Here is a 12,639-nt window from a genome sequence, read left to right as displayed (position 1 = left end):
AGAAAGGGCCTCTGAGAAAGGAGAAAAGAAGGCCTTTCAGAATCAATTTTTCCTTTCATTCAGCATCTGCTGACTAAAACTTTGACAAATCTGGCAAGGAAGTTTAACAGAGAGGCGAGAAACCCCCAGAAAATAAACACAATTGTCATGAGAGTCGCTGTTAGGGAGTTTACCATTGCAAGAGGTGCAATGTTTAAACCCTGAAGTCCCTTTTTTGTCAGACATTTCCATAACCGCACAAAAAAAAGTTAACAAAACTACTGAACACCTAAAAAGGTAAGAAAGGAAGAAGAAAGGGAAAGAAGATACCAACGATGGTATCAAGCGATACCACAAGGGTAAGGAGAGGGCATACCAACAATGGTAAAAGAATTACCCAATTGGTAGAGCTAGTTAGATATGTTAACAGTAAAAGAGTGAAAAATAAGAGAAATGTTCAAAAATACACAATCAAGAAAATATAACAGCTTGAGGGCTTGGTGAAACGCTGATATATGGCTACGCGGCAAAAGAGATTTGGAGTAACAGGGAGAAGGGCATTGTGGGTAGCAGCTTAGCTCGAGAGTTTTTTGGTGTATGCGATCTTGGTATTAGGCCTACATGGTTCCGAGGGCTCGGAACGGAAACCATAAGTGATAAATGGGAAGATTCAAATTTTACCCCCAAAAAATTAACACATGTATTCACTGCAGTAAAAGTTCCTCAGACAAGGATGGCAGCCTGTATAAAATAAGTTTACTAGATGAAATAAATTCATCAAAAAAAAAAAGGTAGTGGAAAGTTTTCCTCAGCAGGTGACATATGCCCAGCCTTGAAGCATCACTACTCAACCACCAGCTCCATAAAGCCAGGAGGAATAGCACACTGCAGTGGCAACAGCTCTGAAGTTTTTGACTCTCTACCCTTAATACAGAGCTGTGCTCAACCTCCTGGCAATAAGAATCTGTGAAGTGCAACTAAGCTTTGAAAGGCTGGCCAAGTTAATTCTATCCTTGGCAGATATAAGCAAAATAGCTTAAGCTACTACAGCAGGGATCACATGTTGAACATTATAACTGACAAAAGCCCAGCTTCAGCCCTGTGAGGATGATCATCATCAGTAAAGCAACACACCTACTAAGGATTAAAAGGTGAAAGCCCTGCAAAATCAATCAAGTCAGAAAAAGGGTCTCCAGTTACAGAAATTACATAATTCAATAAATCATATCCACACAGCTTGAAATGCAAAGGATAAAGCAATCCAACTATCAACAACAGTATGCCTACATTCTTATTCCTGGAGTCCTAGATAGCAAAAAACATACATAATTTGTGGTCTGGAATGCCAACAACTCTAAATGCTTTTAGGATCTAATTTCAGTAATTGCATTCAATGTATTTTTTTTATAATTACTTGTATATATTAAACAAAAGCCTTACATTTACTTATTACAATTAATCATGAAGATCAATGGGATAAAAGTGCTTATCAAGGGTGATGACTAACAGGCACAAACTATAAGATGCGCTTGAAGTTGCACATAACAGAGGTGGAGTTTGTTGGACTGAACATCAAACCAACAGAGTTCATTTCCCCACTAATCTATAGTGCCAAACAAAAGTGCAAAGTCTAAGTCTAACAGCTCCATTTCTGAATGCTTTTCATAGCTCTGTATTATGTTTTTGATTTAACAGATTGATTAATCCCCCATTTACAAAGAGTGGCACCAATATATTGCCATTGTGTGTCCTTGGTGATGCATTCTGAAAAGCAAAACAAAGGAATACACCCAATTTTATTTCTCACTCTGGAAATTGCATATGTTTCTATTGCAAAATTTTCTAATAGAAGTGTAGCAAGCAGGAATAAGTGCTCAGTAAGAATGCAAATCTGCAACTTAATGTTTCACTAGGTGCCACACCTCTGTTGCAATTAAGTACCATGCAAATGATGCCTTTGACTGCTCACACAACATAAGTAACTTGTTAGTGATGCATTAGGCATAACCACATTTTTAGGAAACTACCTAGTACAGACATCGCAAAGGAAGTAGGAAATCAAAACTGCCAAGACAAAAAGCAGCACTAAAATTATTTAGTACTCTAGATGAGCAGCTTCACAAAAATGAGCTACAGGTCCACTTTCTGCTTAACTTTCATGTGTATTTTAGAAGCAACTCAGAAAACCCACTGTCGCTATGCACCTTAAAAGGAAGTAAGGTAACTTCTTGATAGATAACTCAAAGGATGCACAGTTCCGAAAGTGACTTGCTAAAAATCCAATTATTTTTGACAAAAAACAGCCACTGTGGATACATACTGCCATTACCTCCAAGGAGGTGTACTTAACAGTTAGACAGGGAGAACCCACACATTCAACCAAGTATGTGCTTAATGCTGTAACCTAGACTTGGTGATCTGGTGGTTCAGCTGTGTTAACTACCTATCAAAACTCTCCCTTAAAATAACCAGCACAGGACCAGGATGTTGCAACTTCTATTCTGTAGCAGTTCACAGGAGGATCTTTCCCTTTTTCAATGTGGCTAAAAATATGGTGTCTTTTCAATCATACCTAATCTTTTCCTGCAATTCTTCCTATAGTAAAGCATATTAAAAGTGCAATGTCCCTCCCCCCACCAAAGGAAGGAAATATTTAGAAGTGAAATGACAACGTAAGAGATACAACCATGCAGCTGACTTTCACTTCTCCCTAGTAAAGATATGATACTTCTGGATAGGCTGTGAACACATAAATTAAAACACATTCTCAAAAAACATACATGCACATACAAATAAGGCAGAAATGAGCTGCCACTAAAACTAGCTGCCACTTTGTTCTATACTTTACTTTCTAATACATGTAAAAAAGATATTTATCTGATGAGCAATAGCATTCTTTTAAAACATAATTACGAACAGTAGTTAGGCAGTACAAAAATAAGACAAACTACAAACGTGTCCTCAAGTTACTAGTTTCCTGCAATTTGGTTTTTGAGGACTTGTGTTTATCTATAATTTTAAATTTTGTTGAATAGCTAGCTGAAACAAAACAAAAAGTGAAAGGAGGCAAAGAAAGCTCACTGCAACAGAAATACAATAGTAAATACACTGCAACATCAGACAAAACATAAGCTAACAAGAGAAAACATATGATTTCTAGGATAAAAAGATGAACAGTCTTTCAATATAACTATGCACTTCACTATATATACAATATGTTTTGTGAAGCTATTTAGAATGAATGACCAAATTTACGTTCATTGAACAGACTGCTCATCTGCTGGTAAACAGTAGTTCAGAATATTATGTGGATTTATACATTCAAAATCAGCAACATTTTTAAGTGATGTTGCACAGTACAAGGCTGCTAATTCAACGATTTACTAAAAACATTGAGACTGCCCTTTAGAAATAAGCGATAGATAAAATGTGCATCTTCACATATAATTTTCATAACTTCTAAAAATTGCCACATTCACTGAAACTGCAGAATATCCCCCCCAAAAAAACTATAAGCTAAAACAGTGTATTAAAACTTTTAAAAAGTATTACCAGACATCTAAATAAAAAAAAATAAAATTAGCTTAACTATATACACAATGCGAGGATTTCAATAATCATCTTGGTTTTCTCTGTGTTTTAACTGTACCACTGACATCGCCATCTGAAGTGCCCAAAGAATTTGTTGGTGAACAAGTTCTAGAAGTTGTAACTGCTTCGTTCACTTCTGATAAATCACTGTCATTGTTGATGCTCTGGACTTCTGGTTTAGGCTCAGAGGTATTACACCCAGTACTGGTACTATGCTCAGGACTTGTCTCCTTTTCTGGATGATACGTCTTGAGCCGTATATGCCATGCTAGGCTGCAGACAGCTGACACAGTTTTAAACTGATGTATAACATTTCGAGGAATGAAGTAAATATCGTTGTCACAAAGCTGGGTCCTTACATAGCGAATGCCTTCTCTCCTCATCTGATTTAGTTTAGCTTCATCCACCCACTGTACACACTGTGAGAACAGGACAAATTGTTATCAGTATGAACGAATACAGAAGCAATACAAATTTACTGGGCTCAAAACTTAGTTACCCATTTGTGTCATAAACATAAGTCACATGGGAACTTCTTCCTCTTCATAAACAAAACTTAACTGTGAAATTAAAATGCATTCCAAACAGGGGCATTATAAAACAGACTTGTGACAAATGTCACAAAACTGATGAGCTTAAGGCAAAAGTTATGTACTTACCATAGTGCTAGATCAGTCTCGTATTCTGTCCTTCTCAATTGGATCCATATGGATCACAGTCCAGTATTTTATACAAGACTTTTGGCTCCCAGGCTCAGGCTCTTCCCTTTCCCACAATGCATCACCATATTGCCAACCCTTCAGATTTAGTTTGCCTTACTTGGAGCCAAGAAACTGCAGCACCTAAATCACACTCCCTCTATCATCGGGTGTATTTCAGCAGATTGAAGAACAAGGCCTCAAATTAAAAAAGTGCAGTCCCCGAAAGTCCAGAAAAAGTGACTATTTGGAAGGGGAACAGTTGGAAATGTTGACACAGATACAAATGCTCTGGAATATGCCAGTCAGGACATGAGGACCCTCCAAACAGTGGACCCATGCCAGCTTGGATTTGTCAAGAGCAGGTCATACTTACTCAACCTACTGGATTTTTCAAAGACGTGGATGAAGGCAAAACAGTACACACCACATACCTCAATCTGGCCAAAGCTTCGGAGATCATTCGCTACTCAAGCACAGTAGAAAAGCTAAATAAACTGGGAACAAACACTTGTGACACCCGCTGGATTGCCAACTGTTTCACAGACAGGACACAGTAAATCAAAATAGGCGAAGTTCTCTCTACAAAGAGACCAGTCAGCAGTACAGTCCCCTCAGCATTTTGTGAGGGGACCTCTCACTTTTGAAGTAAAAGCAAATACCAAAAAGGCACTGGCTGACTACACTTGCAAATGACTGCAAGCTAGGAGCAGTCACTGCATCCCCAAATGACACAATCAACTTTTAGGTAGGTCTGTTCCAAATAACTTTTGTCAAATTCATGGGCTGAAACTAAATGCCAAAAAGTGCATGACTGTATCCTTTGGGAAGTCATCTATCCCTGGGAACAATAACAATATGCCCCTAAGAGTTGGCCCAGTTGTTTGGGATTTGGGAACTTATTTGGACAGTAGCCTAACTTTTGACCAACATGCGTCCACTGTTGTAAGCCAGTCCTTCTATACTGCACAGCTTATAAACAAAGGGACTGTGTCTAGATCTATAGAAATTACTGTCCCCCTTTACTCAGTCCTCATTAGGCCAGACACATGCAACAAATGGAGTGCCCACAGATATACATTACTAAAAGGATACATGGCCTAAGCAACATGTCCTACATGAACAGACTCAGGCTTTTACACTATACTTGGTATCCTACAAACAGCTAAGTGGTGACCTGCATCTGTCACACAAGGCATCCTCCAACCCAGTACTGATGGATTTACTGCACATTACCAAGTCAAATTGCATCAGAAATAGTTTAGGGAGCTAATCCTCTTCTGCAACATCAACAGAACAGTTTGGAGGGACATGTATACCTCACAGAAGATACTGCTGCCCTGGAACAGACTTCCCATCTACATAAAACAAAGTTCATCCCTGTCTATATTCAAGTGCAACTTGGATCTATGGATGGGAACACAAAATGTACCCCGGATTGCCCCATACTACTAATGGACAGAGGCACCTCCCAAATACATTATCCCATGCATGGATCTCCTCAAATTATCTCTAGTATGATCCCAGTTATCCTCAACAGGGATAATATATAATTACTGACCATATGACAGCCAAGGCCAATATCTAACCAAATGGGATAGGTTAATTAGAGCACAAAACAGGAAACTGGCTTGGTTTAAAATGGCCTGCAAAGGCAGCTAGCCTAGTACGTAACTATGAACCTATGAGAGAAAATGGCAACATGGATCTAGTATTATGCCAAGTACATAACTTTCACATCTGATGTCATCTCCATCCACCTTAACAGCGGAGAGTCCCCAGCTACATGAACTCTGGGAAGCATTATGGAAGGATCTTCCACAGAATGGTGGAACCAAAAGCAGCTCTTGTTCTAGACTGTAGATAACGTTAATGAAAAATAAAATATGTACTTTTGAACATGTAGCAGCTGCACAAATATCAGTAGGAACACTGTTAAAGCTGTAGAAGCAGCTACAGTTCTAATGGATTCAGCTTTTGGTTTGGAGGGTAAAGGCAGTCCTCTGGACTTGAACTATACATTCAGAAAGCCATCTGCACAAACTAATCTTAAAAACCCCAGAGCCCTACTACAGAGTTTGGAGGAGACAAAAAACATGTCTGACTTCCACAGGTCCTTTGCATGACGTAAATAAAAATGTAACCAATGGTGAAAATCCAGAGTGCGCAACTGGTATTCACCTTTGTTAGAATAACCAGGGAAGAAAACAGGCAAGGGTATGGTCCGCTTTAAAGCCAATATGGATGATACCTTGGGAAGAAAATCTAGGCTAGCTCAACAGAAAAAAAATTGCCCTTCTGAAAGATTATGGAGGGCTTGCATGTTAGTGCTTGCAACGCAGAAATCCTCCTGGTTGAGGTAATGGTAATTAAAAAAAAGTTTTCTAAGACGTGTACTTCAAGTCAGCTGTACTAGCAGGCTCAAAAGGGGGAAGAGTGAGGTCCTACAGCAACATGGTAAATGTTACAGGGGAAGCACCAGATCTCACAACGGTGATGCAACAAAAAAGTCCCTCTCAAGAAGATTTTCAATAGCCTGAGGGAGACAATAGGGGTATGATGTTCCTCCACAGGAAAATTTGAAAACAGCAGCCAAATGGACCTTAACTGTGGAATAAATGGTCCCTGAAAGTAAAAGGCCTGTTAAACAATTCAAAACAGATGGAAGCAGAGACAAAAAAGGATCAAGTCCTTTGGAGTAAGCCTACATTGAAAAGCTTTTCAACTTACTTCTGCAAACTTTCCTTCTGGAGTGTTTTTGAGGAGAGAAAGGAACACAAACCACACTGGAGAAAAGCATGGAACCTCTGCCCATCATTAGAAAATGGAGAAATCAAGCAATCAGATTCAGGGATTTGGTGTCCAGGTGAGGCCTGTTGGATGGGTAAGGTATCAGACCAGGGTTTGCATCTAGGACCAAAGGAGAGTAAACTAGATGAGGTTTAAAGGAAGGGAAACCAAATTTGATGGGGCTACAAAGAGACATTAAGAATCTCTTTCTACTCGCACCACGACACTTTCTGGATAAATTTAGTTGAGTGGGGTTGGGGTTAAGTATAAATGAGACCCACTGGCCAAGTGTGGACCACAGCATCCCTCAGTGACTGTCCTGGGAATAGGGCAAAAAAATCTGTTGCACTTGGTGTTGGACAGGGCTGCAAACAGATCGCAGCAGAGATGGCTCTTCTGGCTGAAAACCTCTGATGTCACTGAAGAATTAGACCACTTGCAAGGCAGAAAAAATGGACCTGTTCAATGTGTCAAATAGAATACTGGATTTCTTAGGGAAGCACATTGCCAGAAGAAAGCTCTGAGAAGACCATGCCCACTCCCAAACCTTTATTGCCTCTAAGCACAGGGAAGAGAAATGGAATCAGCCTCCTTTTTTGATGAAAAGAATGACAGAAATTGTCCATTTGGAAAGCAACATCCCTGGGGAGGTGATCCTGAAAGTCTTTAAAGGCCTGCAACAATAGCAGGATGGCCTCCATCTCCAAAACATTGATGTGAAGTTTGGTCTTTGTTTTGGACCAGGTGCTCTGGACTGTTCTCCCTTCAAAATGTCCCCTCCACCCCAGAAGGGAGATGTCTGTGTCACTGTGGTGGAGGAAACAAAGGAACAACCTAAAAGAAATAGAGGGGAAAGTGTCCACCATTTAACATGGCATCTACAAGTCAGGTTGAGCTTAACTGGGAAATCCACTGGTTGATGAAAAATAGACCACTGGGCCAAGACAGTCCACTGAAGGACCTTTGTGTACAATCTTGCATGAGGGAAGAGGGTGACCGAGGTTGCTATAGATTTAAGGAGATAGAGAAGCAGGTGAGTCGGGGGGGGGGGTTGTTCATGTAGCAACACCCGTAGTGGTGACAGTCTGGATAATAGAAGCTGTGCTATCTGATGAGTAGTGTACACAGGTGACACCCACTGAAATTCTACTGCCTGAACCAGTTCCACAGCAGATTTCTCCCAGCAAACTCCAGGGATGAGCACAGGCAAAGTAAGGGAGTCTCTGGCTATGATAAGGGAGTCCTTTGAGGTGGATGTGCCCTTAGCTCGTCAATTAGATAAAGGAACACTCAGAACCTCTGCAACCAGAGTCATGCAGCTACCACTGTCATGCACTTGCTGAACATGCAGGGGCTTTGGCAAGACCAAACAGCAGTGCCTGGAACTGAAAATGACTGGCTCCCAGTGGGAAGCAGAGGAGCTTATTCGAATTCCTGACTATTTTGGTGTGATGGTACATATTTTGCAAGTCACAGTACATCAAATTCTCCTTCCTCAGCAGAGGCAGTATGGGCTGCACAGTGACCAACCAGAATACCGTCTGTTTCACAAAAGTGTTCGACCTAAGGCTCAAAATTGGCCTAAAATCCCTGTTCTTCTTTGGAAGGAAAATAATCTCCAGTAGACATTGGATCCTTTCTGGTTTGGTGAAATCTCTTGAATGACTTCCTTGTTTAACAGCTTTGAAATCTATAGAGCTGCTGCTCTTTGGTGGGAGGTGGAACATTTGGAAGAGCCTTTAAACCCATACTGGAAGGGGAGAGAGAGAGAACAGGGATAAAGTAGCCTCTGGAAATTACCCTCAGCACCAATGACTTGAGTGATGGCTAGCCAGTCGACTGCCATCAGAGCAGGATAGTTAGGGAAAGGAATGCTGAAAGGGGTTTGTCCGTGAATAGGCTGAGAAAAAAACCTTGATCTTGTGGGATCAACTCTGCCAAGTGAATGATGTCCATTCGCATTCCTCCCCTCTACTCTGGAGGCCTCTGTCTCCAGGAGTTTCTGTAGCAAAACCTGGGACTTGCAGAACTAGAAATTTTCCGCCCTTCTGGTTGAGGGTGAAGGACCTTTGAGGGGGTGGATAAATGGACTCCAATGGCAGAAAGGGTCTTGCCCTCCTGCTCGCTCTCGCTAAGAGTCTTTTCAATTTTCGGTTCAAACAGTGTGGACCCATCAAAGGGGACACATTCAAGAATGATGCTTTGAAGTTCTCCACAAGTTACAAAAGCATCCAGGAATGGCAGCAGACAGCAACGCTGGTACCTGCTGCCCTACATGTGCTAACCAGAGAATTAGACAGAAAGAGCACTGGCATTTGACATAGACTGCTTGGTGGCCAACTGGGACTTCAGCTCCTTTTACACTCCACATCTGTGACACCAGACATAAAACTGGTAACTTCCTTTACGCAAGCATCTATGAAGGCGAGTAAGAAGGGTCATGTAGATCAGCATCCATAAAGCAAAGGTTAATGAAGCATACTCTCACTTCCCAAATCTGTCCAACTCCAAAGACTTCTTATTTGGGGGATGGAAAGAAGAAATCTCTTCAGATAGTTTTCTTTCTTTCTTAGGAGCTGTGACCACCACTATGGCCATCCACATGGGACCCCTTAGTTCAATACATCTTGGATAACTTGTAATCTTGTCTAGTTTACAGAAATGGGTTCCACCCCCATCAGATTCCTTCCATATCCTTCGGGAGACAAAGTCGACAAGGTCAAATGCAGGGGGGACTACACAGGATGTAGATGGATCACATTCACAGGCCTTCAGTAACACTAATTACTACTGCGAAGGGGCGCTGGTGGACCAACCTTCCTTCTATCACAATATTTCAAGGAGGCCTCCTAAGGAGACATTTTTCAGAGGAGAACTTGGGAACCCTTTTTCCTGAGGTCAGTACCTCCTGTGAGGGACTATTGAGGTGAGTCCAAATGTCTCCTCTTGCAGTGATGTTAGTTGTGCTCCTTCACAATGGGCACATCAGGAGAGGAGCCAGAAGCAACAAGGAGCCCAAGGGTTTGGGCTTGTGCAACATCAATTGGATCTGGCTGCTCCAAGGATAGGGAGCAAATTAGAATGGATGAACAAAAAGCAGGAATGGTTTGGGAAGGATCCAAAGATGAGTGAAGAGCCCACTCTGCCAAATGGGTTAGGATTCTTTTGAATGTCAAGACCAAAGCTGGTACCGAGGAGGGCCTCCTCTGACCCAAGGATCCTGACAGAAGTGCTTCCCTGGACATGGTACAGCTAGGATCTGAGGCAGATGCTCAGCTATGGGGCAACAAGAGACCAAGACAGCTTTGAGCACCTTGGAGTCAACCCAAACTCCTGAAGCCCAGCTCTGACTCCTTAGCTCCTGGACCTGTCAAGATTTGATAAAGTCCAAGTTGAAAACATCCACAGGCTCCCACAAGAGCACTACAATGGGGCAGCCAGATCAAAGACTACCTGACCTGGTGGAGAAACTAGAATGGGAGTGGCAGGTACAGGTCTTGCAATCCACTATAGTGGAGGGAGGGGAGTGGGCAGAACCTCTAACTGAATCTGCATCGTCAAGAAGTTCCTAATCATCTCATCCATGTTGGCTTTAAGACCAAGCGGACTGCAGCAATCTGAAGGACTGTGTCCACCAAGGGTGGACTCAAACTCTGATGCCAAAGTCTTTCCAAAGGAAGGGTGTGAGAATGAAGACAGAAGGAAAGACTCTGAGGAAAAGACACACACTAAATTGCCAAAGACAGCTGGAGATTGTCAGATTGACCAAAAGTCTAGAGTTGAAGAAATGACAGTCAGATCAGAGTAACATGAGATCTTTGGAGACGGACAGAAACCAAGAGAATCTGGGAATCTCTTGCAGGACTGCTTGACACCTTCAGGTTCCCTCTCCTCTCATTATCTTTGTTCTATCCCTTCAGGCTAGTCAGAAGACTTCTCTGAACAATTCTCCAATTGAGAACTGGAAATACCAAAGGCCATTCTTCCTGAGGTAGCAGGGAAAAGGCCCTTCTGAATTACTGTGGGCCACTGGTCTGGAAAGTGCCCGAGGCCCAAAAAGAAGCACATAAATCACACTTCTTTTGAAGGTGACCCACCCCCCAAACAAATGCATTTAGCATGTGAATCTTGTAGTGGGATTGTGTGTCCACGAGCTAAACACTTTTTGAAGCCAGTGGCCTTGTTTGAACATTGTAAGACCACAAACACTATACACCAATGAGAAGAGCAGCAGCAAACAGCAGAGACATAACTAGAAAAAACAAAACAAAAAAAAAAAAAAACACATCACTCACTCTAAGTACTCAAACCAGCCACAAGGTAAGAAGCATAATTTTGGGGGGGAGGGACACAACAAAAATGATGGGAACTGACGAGAAAAAAAAAGATACCAAAAAGTTCCTTGTAAGGAGAGAGAGGAAAAAAAAAGGGGGATGGAGGGAGGGAAACCAGGACTGCAACAGTGAATACACTCGAAGTTCTACATTTATGGTAAATGTACACAACTGTACTATGTTCTTCGTGTTTCACTGTTTGAAGTGATCACATCTGGGTTGATTTCTAAAGCTGAGGAAAAGGGTGGAGGCAGTCAAGAAGATTAGGAGCTGGCTAGGATGCCCTGCAAGACTGCAGTGGCAAAGCCTGCCCTGGATTTGGAGAAGATAGGCAGGTGGTAATGCTTGGTGAAGGTGTGAACAGATGTCCATGTTGCAGCCTCCAGGATGTCCATGGTGGAGACTCCTCTGAGGAAAGCTGCAGAGGTGGAGGCTGCTCTGGTAGAATGAGTCCTGACCCCCTTAAGGGGAGGTTTCCTGTGTTACTTCTAGCAGAAATGGATGCAGTGTGCTATCCATTTGGAAATGGTTTGTTTGGATATGGCTTTGCCCTCTGGCCCTGCAGCAAAGCTGACTAACAATTGATCAGCCATTCTGAATGATTTAGTCCCATCTAGATAGAATCCGAGCTGTCTCTGCACATCTAGAGAGTGCAGTATCCTTTCCCCCTTGTTTTGTGGATTAGGGAAAAAGGTGGGCAAATTAATGTATTGGTTGAGAGCCACACTGGACACCACTTTTGGCATGAAGGATGAGTTAGTCCTGAGGGACACCCTGTCAGCAGGGAAGGCAATAAAGGGCTATACAGCCATGAGTGCTTGTAGCTCGGACACTCTTCTGGCTGAAGTGATGGCAAGAAGCAAGGCGGTCTTCCAGGAGAGAGAACCTTTGCTGAAGCTGCTGCTTCAAAGGGGGCAGTGTGAGCTTTTCCAACACAAAGTTTAGGTCCCATGCTGGGATAGGTGCGCTTCTGGGTGGCCTTAAGTTGCTAGCCCCTCTTGGGAACGGTTTGATTAGAGGGTGTGAGAAAAGTGGGCGCTCAGTGTTGAAATGAGCAGAGATAGCAGAGGCATGAATTTTAATAGAAGAAAAGGAGAGACCACTGTGTAGCAGGTCAGCTAGGTAATCCAGGATGAGAGGTAGGGATGGCTGTGTTGTATTGGCTCCCTTAGCCTGGATCCAGAAGCAGAACCATTTCCATTTGTCAGCATAAGACTTTCTAGAGCTAGGGTGTCTGGCCTCACGTA

The 12,639-nt window shown here is 42.3% G+C and overlaps 1 protein-coding gene across 1 annotated transcript in view; it reads right to left on the bottom strand.

Annotated features, from left to right (window-relative positions):
* Nucleotides 1-598: 598 nt before the first annotated feature.
* Nucleotides 599-12,639, bottom strand: part of RSBN1 (round spermatid basic protein 1) — a 457,685-nt gene continuing 445,644 nt past the window's right edge. The window contains exon 7 of the mRNA XM_044076988.1: nucleotides 599-3,989. Within this exon, the coding sequence (XP_043932923.1) occupies nucleotides 3,597-3,989 (393 nt within the window). The 3' untranslated portion in view covers nucleotides 599-3,596. The remainder of the gene's footprint in view (nucleotides 3,990-12,639) is intronic.

This window comes from Protopterus annectens, chromosome 7.part0 (assembly GCF_019279795.1).
Source record: "Protopterus annectens isolate FY-2018-M chromosome 7.part0, PAN1.0, whole genome shotgun sequence".
NCBI classification, from domain to species: domain Eukaryota; kingdom Metazoa; phylum Chordata; order Ceratodontiformes; family Protopteridae; genus Protopterus; species Protopterus annectens.
Note: the sequence above shows the minus strand (reverse complement) of the source record. Positions and strands in the feature narration are given on the sequence as shown.